The sequence below is a fragment of the Cyanistes caeruleus genome, chromosome 4 (genome assembly GCF_971803275.1).
Source record: "Cyanistes caeruleus chromosome 4, bCyaCae1.hap1.1, whole genome shotgun sequence".
Lineage (NCBI taxonomy): Eukaryota > Metazoa > Chordata > Aves > Passeriformes > Paridae > Cyanistes > Cyanistes caeruleus.
In genome coordinates, this window is record NC_141704.1 from 82944313 (window position 1) to 82961383 (window position 17071).

Consider the following 17071-nt stretch of genomic DNA (forward strand, 5'->3'; position numbering starts at 1 on the left):
AGTAAACAGTGACAGTGTTTTTGTTATTAAAAGTGCCACAGAGAAGTGTAGGTGGAATAAATCTGAAAGTTTCCAAGGAATTAAGTAATTTGAGAATTACTTTCTGGCTTTGCCAACCTGGTCTACACACCGTGAGTGCTCATGGTAAATCCTGCACAGCACAAATAAAGAAGGAATTCTGAAAAAAATCCAAGCAGAAACCCAAAGCACCACCAAACACCTCCTCAAAACTTCAGACTGGACATAAATATGTTTGGGAACACAGTGCAGGTAGTCCTTTATCTCCTATCAACCACATCCACATGATGTGTTCAAACTTTGTTATATACAATTGCAACTATGCTACCCAACAAAACCTACTTCCCAAACTACCACAGCACAGGAGAGGATGGGGCCAAAGATTGTGTAAGCACATATGTTTGTTAAAAAGGAATTATTTCAAAAGGACCTGAAAAATCTCTGTATACCTCCCTGGATCTGGGTTTTATTATAGATATTGCCAGACAAGGATATTTTGCCTCTACAGCTAAATATCTTATAATGAGAGATATGAAAATAAACTAAGATAGTGAGTGACACAGTCTGGAAGTATTTGCATGGCAAATTGAATTATGCCTTCTTGCTCAGACCATTTGTGTTTGTTTGGCAACAAACAGAAGGGTTCAACAATAATATTGTAACCACTGAATGCAAAGGAGTTTTATGAGGCATGAATTTGGCTCAGGACGTGCAAAGCTCTCCCAAATTCAAAGCAATTCATCACTGATGTCTTCCCTTCATTATTTTAAATGGAAACAGAAGAAAGTTCTCCAAAAGACACGTCTTGACCTCAGCTCAGTTCAGCTCAGTTCACTGATACAGAGATACTTGGTTTCTTCAGAAGACCCCCCCACAAAAGCTCAAGGACAGGCTCAGTTTCTTCAGATTATTTTAAAGACAAAAAAAAGAAAAAATAAAGGATTTAACTCTAACCTTCAAAATTTTCCCCTCATAAACCAGAACAATACAGGTGAGGAGCTAAAAGACATTCTGGCTATTTTGACAGAGCTGTCTTACTCAGTTCCTTTCTGACAGAATCAATTAGGAAATCATTTTTATATAGCAAATTATTTTTGAGATTTTTATACACCATGAACAAATCCCATGGATTAATGATTTCCAGAGTTCACCCTTTTCACCTTGGGAAAAATCCAGAACAGAAAAAAAGAAGAGAAAAAAAAAACAAACTGGGGAAAGGAGTTTTGTCATTAGCTCCCTGAGTTTAAAAATAATAATAAAAACCTTTCTCCATCATGTAGGTGAGGCAGAGAATTGCAGAGGGTTGGTTGGGTTCCTAAAGCACTCAAAAAGAGTGAGTAGTTCTAAAATATTTTTATACATAACAAATGTAGAAGTGCTTTCCATGATACTGGCAACTTGCACTGTGCACACCTCACACCTCTTTATTATTAAAATCTTCACTGGAACACTTCACCCCTGTAAGTTGTGTTACTTACCAGGGTAAATTTTTGAATGATAAATTAAATTATAGAAAGCTGTGAAACTGGGTAGTCAGTGACAATTATCAACAAGGAAAAAAAAAGGAGTCCCACAGTAAGCAAAAATAATTTAACTGTAATGTTTGCAGCTTGGAATTAAACAGCATTCTCCTGATCAAACCTTCCTAGATGTAACTAGGCAAGTGTTGATTTCACAGAATCAGTCAGATTTTATGCTGATTCCTTCTCTACAAAAATACAGCAGCTAGAAGATAAGTAAATACAACCTGCTTATATTTTTATTGCACTCAAGCTTTCTAGGTCTTGTGAACGAGCAAGTGCCCACATTTCTTGCTGTGCTGTATTCCTGTTGTGACAAGGGGTAAAAGGAAGCTGTGCCCACATTTCTTGCTGTGCTGTATTCCTCCTGTGACAAGAGGAAATAGGAGATGGTGCCCACATTTCTTGCTGTGCTGTATCCCTGCTGTGCCAAGGGGTAAAAGGGAACTGTGCCTTTTTCTGTCTGACAGCAGGACGTGGCAGCACGGTGCCGGGGAGCGTGGCCGTGGCGATGCTGATGCACCAGGGCTGTGCTGCTGTCTCCCTGCTGCATGTAACACAAAGCAGGAGGTGTTTCCCAAGTACCAGAGAACACCATCAGCTTCTCCTGTTCACATGAACTGTAAGCTCCCTGTCTGCAGGTGACAGCAAGCTCGGTCTTCTCCAACTCTGGCTCTTGGTTCTGCCGTGGCAGCTCTCTACCTGCTGCAAGCCACTTCCAAAGCAAAGACTTGTGAAGGTTTATCTGCCTTTAGGAAGTCTTTTTGGAGTTGCAAATGCAAAATCCCATGAATAAATACACCTATTTATACATATATGTAGTTGTTCTTAGCTAAAAGTTACTTTGACAATCAGATGTAGCTGGAGAGCCCATAGTGAGTACTGTGAGATGGAACTGGAAATCCTGAGCTGTCCATCAGTCATCAGCAACTTCACCAGCCAGGAAAATGCAGTGTCTAAACTGGCTACATGTTTTTATTTTAGTTACCATTCTCTGCAGCTTGTTTTCATAGTTAATACATTGGAAAGCAGGTTTGGGCTCAATTCTTCTTCTAACATTGTTCATCTCCCCTCTCCCTCAGTTTCTTTCCTCCTAAGTGACAGCTGCTCATCCTCTGGGTGTCCTGCCTAGGAGTGCCAGAGCTCAGAATGGCTGGGAGATATTACAGAATATCAAGGAACAAGTCTCCTGGAAGTGGCCAGAAACAAAAATGTTTGAGTGCAGAATCCCTACTTGCTACAAAGACCAAGCCACCAGTAGAAGATTATGTTCAGCTGCAAATCAAATGAGAAAATAAGACACAGACCTGGCATAATCTCATCTGGCAGAAATGAATGATGGCCTTTTTGCAATTGTTTTGTTGAAAAGCACAAATCTCTACAAAAAGAAACCAGCCATCTGTTTTGAATGTTTTAGACTGTAAGTATCTACTTGTGTTTTTCTTTGATCTGTAAGAATAATAGGAAGACAGTGATACAGTCCAGTTACACCTCTGTTGTGAGTGTTTAATTCATCCCAGAGCTGCAGATTACAAAATTCCATCTGGAAATCTTAGTTTTATCATTCTGGGATCAGAAAGAAGATGAACAACGTATCAAGATCAGTTTTTTGTGCTCATAGATATAACATTCTTGAACAGATAATATATTATTCTGACAGAAATTAGTTATTAAACAGCAAAATAATAGTTTTAGGGAAAAAAAAAAAGAGCTAGCAGTAGAATTGTTCTCCAAAAGGAAAGGACCAGGAGTGGAAGCTGACTTTGTCTCAAGGAAAGAATTCTTCCCAAACCCTCCTAAGGATAAATTTGTTACATCATCTTATTTGAATGCACCACATTTGGGTTCTTACTAAAAGGTTGCCCACCCAAAAAAAGGGAGTGAAGAGCCCTGATTGTCACCAACATCTGGTGACAAAATTGAATCCGGCCTCTCTCTCTCTGTCAGGACAAGTTTAAGCAATTTAAGATTATCTCATGTAGCTGCCTTCAAATTTTGCACAGGGTATGTCTCCAAGGCAAGCACAAGACACTTTCACAATGCTCTTGCATCCCTGGATGAAGAATTGTAATAATATCATTATTGTACTACACAAGTAGTTTATAGATTTTTAGAGAGGGGAAGAAATGACTCTTCAGAAGACAAGAGATGTCAGTAAAGAACAGGACACAGTGGTTGAAAAAGCTTTGTCCAGCATGCTGGAATGGCAGCTCCTAAAAAATATGGGTTATTTTCCCTTTTCTTGGGAAGGAATAGGATCTTGGAAAAAAATTAGGAAGTAGTAATAGAGTCAAACACAAACCTAACATAATTTCAGGAACAATTTCAAAATGAGGTATTAGAATTGTATCCTATCACTTTAACAAGACAATTTCCAAATATCTCACAGTAATAATACCCAGCACTAACTCAGCAGTTCTCCCAGGCAGAACTTGCACTTTTACAAAAACTTCAGCTCCTTTTGCAATTAGAGAATTTGAGATGGGGAGAAAGAGAACAAGTGAGTGGTTGGAGACAGGAATGAATTTATCTTCTGAATCGTGGTCTAGAAGTGTGTCCAGTAAATAACAATTTAATATGAGTCAGGCATGAAAGTTTTGACCATTTTGCATGATCTAACAATTAAAAAGACCATATTGAAAATAAATCTAGTCAAAAGGCTTATGAGGTCACAGTGTAGTGAGTGACAATATTGAGAAGCTCAGAAGTGTGACAGCAGGACAAGCAGTCCTGTACAAAATGTGTCTTGTGGAGAGAAGATCATTTATGTAGTGAGTGAATCCTGTGTAATCTAAGCATGAAACTCACCATGGAAAACTATTTACTTCACTAAAAGAAATCAGAAATTTCTTCACTAAATTTTACTTCACTAAAATTTAATCAGAAACTGAAAGAAATAATGTAGAAAAAGAAAAATAATGTTCTCCTCCAACTTCCCAAAGAATAGACACTTTTAGTGTTGTAGTGATCCCAATGAAAACTTCACGTGGTTTGACTGCTCTGGCAAAGATTACATTAAGCCTTGAGATTAGCCAAATATTTTCCTGTAATGACTTTCCCCCTCTTTCCACCACAGACATCACCTCTGAAATCTGAATTTTGTGAGTGCCCTCAGTGCCCAGCTCACAATGCTTACTGCTTCTGAGTTAAACCTGCCAAGCTTGAGTATTAAAGAAAAATGTCACAAAGAACCTTTTTTGTCTTACAATATTTTTACAATCATAGGAATTGCCAATATTTTCATCATCTTGAAATATCCCCGTTATTATGCACTCCAGTTCCCCACTAGCTCTTTGACCATTCCACTGTTGCTCTAATAAGCATAATAATATTTTTATTTTTATTTTTATTTTTATTTTTATTTTTATTTTTATTTTTATTTTTATTTTTATTTTTATTTTTATTTTTATTTTTATTTTTATTTTTATTTTTATTTTTTACTGGATGAAGCAGATTTCTGAACCACACCCACTTTTTCTCCCATTTTAGGGAGCACAGCTGTCCTTCACAAGACAACTGGATGAATTGAGCAGCTTGGGAAATTTCTGTATGGAAATTTTCTCCTTCCTCCACGTGGCACAGATTTACAAGAGGATACACCCCCACACACACACACCTGTCTTTTGGCATGTATTAGATCTCTTAAGGTGTAAATTCTTATTATTCTAGATCAAAGGGAGTAATAACTAATTAAGCCATTGGCCAGAGCACTTTGGCATGTGAGAGAGACCCAAGAGCATCCTGATGTGAAAGCACACTGGAACTGACTGGGATGTGGAGGGGGATAGAGCTCCATCTGGGGAATAAAAGGAGTCATAAGCAATCCAGACAGCAAGGAAACGAGCCCAGTGAAAAATGCAAGGAAGGACTATTTCAGGGTGAAAGATGGTATTTACATTGAACTATAAACTGAAATGTAAACTACCATCCCCAGAAATTACAGGCAGGGTGCAGATGTTTATGAACAGTGCTCCATTTCAGGGGACCTCTACCTGATAATGCTGTCATGTACAGACTTGGCATAAGTAAATATTAAATTCAAATCAATTCCAGAATGCTGGAGGGGAAAAACCTTAAGACCTAAACCATAAAAATAAAATAATGTAATTAATTATTGTACATAGTTTTTTGGTCTCCATTTAATCTTCAGTACTGACTGGAGGCGATTCCATCCACAGACCTGAAGGAACCTTAAAAAACAAGCTTATTGCCAAGTCCCCTGCTATTAGTTACATTTTATCATTGTAATACATACATTTAATTTAACACATGGAGGTTAGGGACTTTGTAACTTACATCATCTTAGCTTTTACAAAGAGAATAAGGGTTTTTTTTTTAAAAAAAATGAACGTGGAATATCACAGTAAAAACATGTGCTCAGTTGGGAATAACTGGCTTGGATGGATGGAAGCATCCATCACCTTTCCACCCTCCCTGCTGATGTATGCATGACAATCTCGAGGCTGACAAGTTTCTGGGGTGTGTGTGTGGAAGGCAAGGCTGCTGGCTGACTCTTTATTTTGACTCTTTATTTTGATTCTTTATTTTATTTCCTCAGCTTTCCTGAGGAAAGTGCCTCCAACTGGAGAGAGAAGCTGTATTTAATGTCAGCTACCCATTAATTCAGAAAACTATGAAGAGCCATCCTCATAGCACAGCTGCATTCTTAAATGCATCAGCACACGGGAAAGAGACAGATCTTTCCCTCAGTTTCCCTCCATGTTTTCTCCAGAAGGAAAATCAGAATTATTCCTACCTTCATAGTGAGTGTCCTCTTCCTTTCCATCATTTACTTACCTGATCTCTCCTGTTTAATTTCTGTGCTTCAGCTGATCTTTTTTACAAGCATTATCTCTAAAGCATTTAACAACATCCCCGAGAGCACAACCATTGCAAGAGCGGTGATTCAAAAAAAGAACGTGAAATCAACAGCGAGTGGAAATTAATGAAGCACTTTATCAATTTGTCCACTAAAGAGATTTTTCTCAGTTCAAACCCCAAGGCATGAAATTCAAGTTTGACACTGTCACAGTTGGATTAAATTTTTCAGATGGTTGGCTTGAAAAGAGGGATTTGATCTATACAGTCAGACAGGCTCTAAGTCTGTAGTTAATTGAGTGCAAGAGATGAGAGTTCCTTATTCTCTCATGAATGTTTTACAAATCTAATACAAAGCAACAATTTTCAGAAATTCAAGGGTCCAAGATTTCCACAGAATTTTTCAGTTTTCTTTCAAATAGCTGATAAGAAAAAAACCAAATTCTTAGGAAAAAGTCCACAGAAACTCGTGTGAAATATTTGTTTCTTGAAAGGATAAGTGAAGGAGGAAAAAGTTTCATGTAGATTTTTAAAACACTGACATCAGTCCTTTAAAATACTTCAAGTACTTCAGAGAAATGTATTCTGCTTTAAAACTGATACTCCAAGGGATAAATGAATCCCATGTACTGTAGTGTCATAGTCAGTATTTGACTCCTGGCCAGTAAAAGGTTTTTTGCTAAAGAACAGGCGTGAGGAGAAAGGCTCTGTCCTCTCTAGTGTCCTCCTTTTTGGAAATGGGAGCTGTTGTGGGGACAATTTGACAGCAGAAAAGAAAAAATTGTGGACACAGAGAAACAAAATGCTCTTTAAATGAAAAACAGCTCCTAATTTCTCCCCCATTGTTTCGAAAGAATGAGGGAGATGGAAGGGAGAGAGGAAGGTTAAGGGGAAATTCCCCTTTGCCTTCACATTTACAGACAATTTGTACTCCTGGTCCATCTAGAGAATCCTGTATTGTGAGTTGAGAAATATCTGTGACTAGGTTGGACAGTGTGCATGGCAGCAATCTCAGCAGCAGATCTCAACATGCTTAAAACCTTCAGGAGGAACATTGTCTTCAGAAGGAACATTGTCTTCAGGAGGAACATTGTCTTCAGGAGGAACATTATCTATCTCAAAGCCAATTCTTTACCAACCAGAATGGAAAAAGCACACACAGGTTTGGCTGTGGAGCAAACTGCTTTGAACAAGAATCTGACTAAAAACATTTCCTCCACGAGGTCAATGCTAAATGATATGAAAGACATTCCCTGTTCTCTCGTGCTGGCACAGAAACTCGATTCCATGCCCTGGAAAGTTCTCCCCACAGCAGGGTGAAACAATGATGGGATGATTAGAAGAAGAGAATCACAAAGTGCACACAAGCAGGTGAGAACCCCCCTCATGCACAGACAGGGAGCAAGGGGAGGGAGCACAGCCAGGTCTCACAAGGCACACGAGGGAGGTGTGGGAGTGACTGTGGGAACTTTGCTGTTGGCAGGAGAGGTTGGTTCTCACCGTTCTGAACAAAATGGCTGAGCTAAGAGCATCTGACTGGTTATGCCCAAATACCCTCCTCCTCATCCTACAGGTGCACAGGTGGCAGTGGGAGGAGAGCCCCAGAGCAGCATGGGAATGAAAGAAAGACTTGGTTAGTATTTAAAGCACATTGGCAAGTACAAACAGCAGTACAAAGCAGTTCCTTATGCAGTACTCTGAGCTACCTCAGTTTCCTTCGCTCCCCTGACGGCTTTGGCAGCTTCCAAAAATGCCCCTTTGCAGAGGGGAAATGCAGGCAGAGCCTCTTCCCAACCCCTCTCTTCCCTACTGCCCTTCCCTGCAGGGTCTTTGCAAGAATTTCTGATTTTAGAATATCTAAATTTGATTTTGTTTTTACATGTTATCTTTTCATTTCATCTACGCTGCATTCATCTGCGAGCACATACCAAAGTTACCTGCTGGAAATGGCTTCAGCTCTTTAGATTGCAGTGTAGAAACAACAGGTGTTCTAACATTCGTGGCAAATCAAGAAAAGTTAATTAAAAAAATTCCTAAGATATTAGGAAATCCTTTTAATTCTCAGTATTAACGATTTCACCCCTCTTGAAAAAGGAGGGTGAAACACCAACACCTTCCAAGCACACTGCAGAAAATTCAAGCCAGTCAACATAAAGTGGAGGAAGGTACTAATTAACATGCAAAGGGAAGCTCCCTTGATAAAGGGAATTTTTCTGTTAGTTTCTTTGGATGCAGACATGAATGGAGACCTTTCAAGATCCCTTTTTGCAGGGGGAATAAGCAATTGGCTTTTGACATTTTCCTCCTGTACTTTACTCATTATTTCTGTGTATCATTAGGCTGGCACTTAAAGGTCTAGAGTGAGATGCTTCCCTTCAGATCTCACCAATTTCTACATGAGTCAGAGGGCAAAGAGAAGCATTCCTTCACTCCATTGAGGCAGTGATTAATGATGGCTAATATTTTAATTAAACTGCAGCGGATGAGATTGCAGCACGGGATGTGCAATTATGTTGGCATTTTCTGAGCTGCCCAAGGGATGGTTAATCTCTCTAATAGTTATCAAGCACACGGCTGTGCTTTGTAAATGCCACAGGAGGTTTCTCACTGCTTTGGAGATGGTAAATTGATTTCCCTTCAGCTCATGGCCCATTGAGTTTGGGAGGGAGCAGTCTGTGCTCATTTGGCACGGGGATTTCCTCGTGGGGAATGGAGGGAGCTGCTGGTGTGCAATCCACAGATCAGAAAGCTGATCCCACAGCACCATTTCCTGCTGCTGAAGACAAGAAACTCTCCTGGGCACTCCACACACTCAAGCAGTGAACCTGAGCTACTAAAACCTGAATATGTCATACAGGACTCGAGTCTCGCATTTCAGGAAAGTTTTTGTTCCTTTTCTACCTCCCTCCTCCTCTCCACCCACCTAACAACAATTGGTACCAGAACTGTTCATTCACATTTCAGGAGCTTTACACAAAGCCAACACAACAGCAACATCCAGTTCTGGTTTCTAACTGAGTTCTGAAATGCTATTTTTGTTCTGAGGTACTGCAAGCGTGTCAGGGAAAACCACTTATGACACAAAAGCATCAGCCCCCACAGTAAAAATTACTTTAAAAACAAAACAAAAAAAAAAAAAGAGAGAGACATTACCTGGTCAGGGGAGGGCTTGTGGTTGGTTTGGTTGGAATGGGATGAGGATTTGAGGTGGTCATCCTCATAGTTGTCAGCCATCAGCTTCATACGGTTCTGAGTCTATTTAAAAAAAGCAAGAAGAAAGAATCTCAGTCTGCCCTCTCATGTTATCATGGGGACTGAAGGGAGCAGGGTACTCATACAGCTGCATATCCAAAATCCATACAAGACACGTGCCTGGACATCAGCTGGAATTACCACAGAGAATTGGTAAAAGCAGTGGAGATGTATTCCAACCTGTTCCATTGAAGGCTGAATTAATTTTGCAATTAAGTGGGTCATTTGACTTGTACCTACTAAAACTTGTGCTGTACAAGAAATTAATTTCTTCTTATAGAGGAATAAATCCTTCTTCACCACAAGATTCTTGGGATTACGGTTCAAACACCAACTTTGGGAAGAATTCAATGAAAATGTGAGTTAGGTGTCCCTAAATCAATTAAGAAACTCCCAATGAAGCCCTCAGAAAGCAGTGAGTTTAAAAAAACCAAAAAGTAAACAAGTTAAAAACAGGTTATTACTTCAGAAGTCCATCTAGTTTCAATATGCAAATCAATTTTCAATTGATATATCAAAGAACAGAAAAATTCTGAGACAGGTCAGAAAAATGTGAATTATACAAAAGCCATCCTGTGAGGAAGTGAAAAAGTTAATAAATAGATATTGGGGAAGAAAAACTGTCTTAATGAAGGCTTATAAAATTAAAACCAAGTAAAGAATTAGCAAATTATGCAACAAGTTTCTTTGTTTTTCTTCAGCTTCTTAGGAAATTTCAAGTTCCAGAGGAGATAGGAGTTTTAAAAACACAAGATAGAAAATAAATTGTGTAAGAATAAATGGAATACCTGACTTTAACAATACCATTCTAAGTAAGCAATTGCAAAGAACATTAAAATACATGACCTGGCTGTGTCTGCAAAGGAGAGTGAGACACACTTTGTGCTACCCTGACCTATATTAGAAATGATACAGAGCAAATTATCTACAGCTAGACAAATGAAATCATCAGAGATCCACTAAAATGAAATGTCTTAAATGAAAGCTCAAAGCTGATAGAAATGTCAGCTGTTGATTCAAGCCCTTCATAACTCTATGGTTTCTCACTGAAAACTCTAAGTTTAATGAGCATCTCGAGGCTAGAGAATGCAGATTCTACTTGTCTCTATTCACATCAAGAGAGAGAAGGTCCAGGCTTTGAATCTGGATTTGATTTTATTTTGGAATAATGTAACAAAAGCTAATCGTAAATTGAGCTTAAGCAATAAGCAATTTAATCATGCAAAATTTTTATTTGTTTGCTCTGCTTTGTCAAGCAAGTTCTGAATTCCAAGTCTGACTCATCATTCATAAATCACTACTTGAAACATGCTACATTAATCCTTAAACAACCAGTTTATTGTAAAGCCACTTTCTTAGTATTTATTATTTATTATATTTAAGGTTGCCTCTTCAACAGTTTCTTCTTTGCAATGAGAACAATTGATTTGAAACCATTTCACATTTCCTTGAAAATTTATTGTTTTGATAATAAACAATAAATTCTTACATGACTTTCAGTGTGTGTGTGTGTGTGTGGAGAAAATCTATTGAAACCCAGATGTTTAGCAGAATGCTAGTACAGCACATTAACTTTCCTGAGAGGAAACACAGCTCTCCTCAGCTAGAGACAGCATGTTTTATATTATGTGAGAAAAAAACCCCAAACAAACTGTGTTAGCTGGTACAGGTAGAGAAGAATATAAACATTGCAGAGAATCACAGACTGGGTCAGCTTGGAAGGGACCACAGTGGGACATCTGCTCGAGCAGGGCCACCCCAGAGCACATGGGACACAGCACTGCCTCCAGATGGTTCTGGAACATCTCCCCAAAGGGAGATTTCACACCCTCTCTGCACATTCTGTTCCAGTGCACGGTCACTGCACAGGAAAGAAGTTCTTCCTCATGTTCAGGTGGAACTTCTGAGCATCAGTGTCTGCCCATGGCCTCTTGTCCTATTGCCTGGCCCCACCAAAAACCTGGCTCCATCCTCTGGCAGCCTCCCTGCAGATACTCAGCCACTGATGGGATCCTCTCAGTCTTCTCCAGGCTGCCCAGGCCCAGCTCCCTCAGCCTGTCCTGGTAAGAGATGCTCCAGTCCTTTCATTATCTGTGTCCCTCTGCACTGGGCTCACTCCAGGAGCTCTGTGTCCCTCTTGTCTTGAGGAGCTCAGAACTGGACATGGCACTCCAGGAGTGGCCTCACCAGGGCTGAGTAGAGGAGCAGGATCACCTCTACGGACAGTGCTCTTCCTAATGTACCCCAGGACACAATTCCTGGCTTCCAGGACACGCTGCCAGCTCATGAACAGCTTGCTGTCCACCAGGACCCCCAGGGCCTTCTCCTCAGAGCTGCTTCCCAGCGGGTTGGTCCCACCTTATCTCTGACAAGCCTGGCTATGCCCCTGTCCCAGTTCAAATCTGGTTTAAAGTGAGCCCTGCTGAGTCCTGAGCTAAAACCCCTTTTCCCTTCAGGTCCAGGTGGAGCCCATTTGCTGCCAGGAGCTCAGTGTTGTATAAACTGACCCAGGATCAAAAACCACAAAATGCTGCTGTTTACACCGGTCTTGAAGCCAGGTGCTCATCTGCACGGCTTTCCTGCCTCTTGCTCCATCATTCCCTGCAAATGGCAGCAAGAAGAGAACACAACTCCTGCTCCAGATCCCTTGGCCACTTTTCCCAAGGCTCAGAGGCCCCTTCTCATTGTCCCCATCCTTTCTGACTTTGCTGCTGCCCACTCAGAACCGGTGGGCCGTGCCAGGCCGGGGAGTTCCTTGGTGATGTGATCCCCAGGCCTCAGGGGAGCCACACGCCTCTCTCTGGGCTGGGCCTGGCCAGCAAAAAGCACAGAGTCCCTCAGAGAGAATTCTGGAGTCAAAAGGAAGAGGCTGTGTGCTTCTGTCACTCAATTCCAGGTGGAACAAGCTGCTATCAACACTGGGCAGCAGCTATCGAGAAGTGCCTGATGGAATTGGGCTGGTTCCGCCTGAAAAAGAGGAGGCTTCTTTAAAATTGCTCTGCAGAAGGAAATACAGGGCATGAAGCCATTGGAGGGGACAGGACAGGAGATGACAGATGTAAAATGGAACACAGAAAAGTAGGATTAGAGATCAGGAAAATTCTTTTCGTAATGAGGTGCACCAAATGCCAGAACAGGCTGCCAAGAGACTGTGGCATCTCCATCCTTGAAGATACTGAAAATGCAGCTGGACAAGGCCTTGAGCAGGCTGCTTTAATTAGTGATGTTCTCTGCTGGACACAGAGGTCTACTCCAATCTAAAACATGCTGCACTTCTTATTATTTGGAATTTCCATCAGATCATTTGAGAGCTCAGCTCTTCAGAAGAAGAGGGAGACACAATCCAAAATCCCTCCTACTTGCCAAATCCAGTTTAGTTGCTTGGTTCCATTGCAGCCCTTTGAACATTCAAACCCAGAACAATCTCTGCAGTGTCCTGCTGATGAAACTTCTGGGATCAGTTCACCTAGAAGGACATTTTCTATGTTCCCCCTTTAATTCGACCTGACCTCCCACTGCAGCTGCTGTTCATTTCAGTGTGCATTTTTGTGACAAGTCTTGGCAAGAAAATGCCAAAATCAGTATTGTGATTCCATTAAAGGAACTAATTTATGCATATATTGTTGGAATTAGGCAAAAAATCAAAAGGTGGAAGAAAAGCAGCTTACTTCCTGATGGATACCACTAAGAATTATTTTCCAACATTTAAAGTCCAAGCAGTGTTGCAAATACAATATGTGATATTATAATATTTTTACAATTCTTCTTATATCAAACATATAAATAAAAAGCTTCTGCTTAGGGCTGGACTACTAATGATAAACTTTTACTTAGAAATTTGAAAAAAATAACTGTAAATACATGAACTGAGTTTCTCTCCTCCACAGGAAAAAAAAAAAAAGTCCAAAAGGATGGAAATTTCTAGAGCAAATGGCTGTTGTAACGATTTAAAAACAAACCCTTTACTTTTCTGTGGGGAACCACTCCAACATCCTGCAGTCCTGAGCTGGTTTGTCATGGTGCTATTATACAATCCTCTCCCACCTCATGAGGTTATGGCTCAGATCCTAGGGCAAGCATTTCTACATCGCTGTAAAAAGTATCAACAACAAAGTGGTTTAACCACGGGGTCCTGTGAGAAAATAAATGAGCAGTGCAGACAAATCAGTTGTGTCAGGAGTGCTTTTGTCTAAAACCTCCAGAGCTGGAAGCAGAACTAGCAATGATAGGAACAGGATGTCAGATTCAAATTTTGCTTATAAAAAATACCATGTGCCTCTCACAGGTACCTTCTTCATGAATGTGCAGAAAAAAATGCTGGAATGAAGAAAAGTGGATAAAAATCCACAGCCCAATAGGTTTTGTGATATTTTTTTTTCCAGAAGGTACCTTCATTTCACTTTTTGTTTTGGACAGATTTCATAAAATTACTTCTGGCCCACCAACTGTACCTTCCCCAAAGCCCCCACAGCTTGTCAAAGCCCTTAACAATGCTCTTCTTTTCTTCCAAAAGTCACCATGAAAAAGAGCAGTCCCAAACCTTTCAGACTGGTGTAAATTCTCAAAATTACTCCAGAGCCACCACACACTCTCCAGCCCCTAACTGGGATTACTGTGGAGGCCTTGGCTCTGCACACCAGACTCTATGAACTTGCAGGTCTAAAGCATAAAATTTGCAAGGGTCTAAAAAACCCTTAAACTGCATCTAAAAAACTTCAAATTCTCCTGGTTATATATTAGACTTTAACCTAGAAATAGCAGATCTTGCCCACCCCTGCCTTTTTGCACTCCAGAATTTCTGCAATTATCCTTTTGCCTATTTGATACATTTATTATTAATGCCTTTTTTACTTCCTGTCATTATTTAAATCTTTCTTCTTCCCTATCCCTTGCTACAGCAGGCAGTTGTATTAAAAGAAAAAAGCACCAGGAGAAAACATGAGATAAACCTGTTTCGATTATGAATGTGAACAATCAACATCAGAACTTCTTTAAGCATGCTCTTTTTGATTGTCTCATGGTCCTGCCATGATTTCACTGTATTTTCATTGCTTTTTTTACCATATAGTTCACTGTATTCTATAATCTATAGAGCCTGTATTCTATAATCACTAAATGTTTGGGTAAACAAGGAAATTACCATGGTAAAGCTGTTTCTAACATAACCAACACCTGAAAACCTTCATTGCAAACTGCACATTGTACACTATTTTACCTGCCAAAACTGTAGCCATAGTTAATTTTTAAAGAATCACTCAGTTCCTCGTTCATGGAGGTACTGCTGCAAAGCACAACATGTAGGTTACCAAAAGTAAGTTATTTTATGTTCACTGATGTTCACTGCAGTTGTGCACCTCAGCACTAAAGACCAAATTAATAGATTTTATCACACTTAAATTATTAGATGAGAAAAACCAGAACTGATGCTGATCCATGGAATTTAGGGGAAAGTCAGAGACATACTCTGCTAAACAGCTGGTAAAGCCTAGAGGAGTGCTGCCCAGGTCTGACAAACTCTTTATTGTGGAATCCCACAGATAAATTTGAAACCCACAGATTTAACTCCAGCCATTGTTTATAATACATTTTACAGAATGTTTTTATTTGAAAGCTTGCACGAAGCTGTGTGTTCTAATGAGAGTACAAACCTCTGCTAAGCATTTCTGCAGGACAGCTCGTGTTCTGGTACCCATTACCCTGGAAAGCTTTGAAACATGTTCTGTTCATGGGGATCACACATTTCTGTACTCTAGAAAAGCTCTCTACGAACCAGCAGATAGCATCTCATGAGCTGTGCATTCTCCCTGCTAATCCAGACTGCTTCACATGCTTAGTGAAGTTGCATCAAGTCTGTTTCTCCACCATGAAACCCAGCACAAACCATGACATCAGTGACTCCTTTCTCCTTTCCTGTAGACTATTTGCGTGGGGTAATTTTGGTTTTGCTAACCAGTCTAAACAAGCTTTATTAATCCTTTAATGTAGAGTTTAAAAAACCCCACATTAAGTAAATATTAATATAATGACTGTACTTGTGACAAATGAGTGTGTGGTGGAGGCAGTGTGTCAGTGCATCAAAGGAGTTATCCCATTTTAATCTCAGCTGAATGTTTCACTGGAAGCAAATGCAGAAGCAACAGTCTAGAAACATTTTTGTCACTAATAACATAAAAATACAAAGGAAAAACTCAGGTGATTGTTCTTTCAAAGTGTAGGCCAAATTCAGTGTCTCTGAAAATTATGGACTTGTGAAGGTATTCAGATAGTTCTTTTCTACTTGTTAGAAACCTGCAGTGAGCCACAATCCCTGTTAATGGCTGTCAGAAACAGAGAGAATAATCCCTGCTATTCCAATATGATGTCCTGCATGACTACTTTATATCTACACCTACATAAACATACTACCTTGAGTCCATACTCACCCCAAACATACTACCTTGAGTCCCCATACCCACCCCAAACATTCTACCTTGAGTCCATACCTACCTAGAGCTTCAGGACTCTGAAAGACTCTTAAAGTATTTAACTCTGTGCCCCCTTCCCACTCATGATACTTAAGGAAATGAAATGGGAGACATTTCTCAAATTTGTAAAGAGATGGCACACACACATCTTTGTAAGGTTTAGAAGACACATCATTAGTTAGGCTTGGCTTTTCTTTTAGCCTGTGTTTAAGATTAGAAACTGAGATTTCTCCATGAGCAGCAAACCAGCACAAATTTCAACTGCATAGACACGAAACCCATTCCTGTTACTACATTTCTGTGTTTTGTGAGCCCAGCAAAGAGTGTGGGCAGCTGCTGGGGTTTGTCAAAGCCTGCAGGATTTAACACAGTTCTACCTGAGATGCTGCCTTCTGCAATGGCTGCTGGCAAGGTTCCAACAATGTTCCTTTACAAAGTGAAAGACTTTATCAGTCCAGCTAATTTCTATGTTTAAAGATGTCATTTTCCTGTTCATCTCCCCACATGTGATAATTACTGAAAAGCTTCATCTTGAAGAATTCATACTCTACAAGCCTTTGAACTAAACTAAAGGAGGCAGATCATCTAAATATGGCATGCTCTGTGAGACTTGACCTACGTAGACATATGTGGATGGGATTAAAAATAAACTTGTAACTGAAATTTTCCCTGCACAGGAATGTATCTCTTGGAACTTAGCTCCTTAGGAGATGGACAAGCTAACTATGGAATTACCCAAAATGACAAAGTTTATTGAAATCAATTGCTCTGATTCCTGTATGAAGAAAACCGGTGACACACACACAAAAATCCAGATCAGATCTGTATTTGGGATTCCTTTTTGTGTTGTACCATACAATCATGATAGTATATGTTCCTTTAGCTCTCTTTTACTCCCTTTAGAGATACCTCAAGATGTGTTTAAGATCTGTCTTTCTCAATTATTTGCTCCACAAAGGCTGGAACCTGCCCAGTCACAGGTTTGAAAGGAAACTGAAA

At 40.0% G+C, this 17071-nt stretch overlaps 1 protein-coding gene across 25 annotated transcripts in view; it reads right to left on the reverse strand.

Annotated features, from left to right (window-relative positions):
* ERC1 (ELKS/RAB6-interacting/CAST family member 1) overlaps nucleotides 1-17071 on the reverse strand; it is a 272618-nt gene that overhangs the window by 17752 nt on the left and 237795 nt on the right. For 19 of the 25 annotated variants that reach the window (XM_086886167.1, XM_086886160.1, XM_086886156.1 and 16 more), the window contains one exon: nucleotides 9510-9611. In XM_086886167.1, coding sequence (XP_086742293.1) covers nucleotides 9510-9611 — 102 coding nt within the window. Of the gene's footprint in view, nucleotides 1-7856; nucleotides 7924-9509; nucleotides 9612-17071 lie in introns of all 25 variants that reach the window. The other 6 variants (XR_015285955.1, XR_015285954.1, XR_015285957.1 and 3 more) reach the window with 1 other exon arrangement.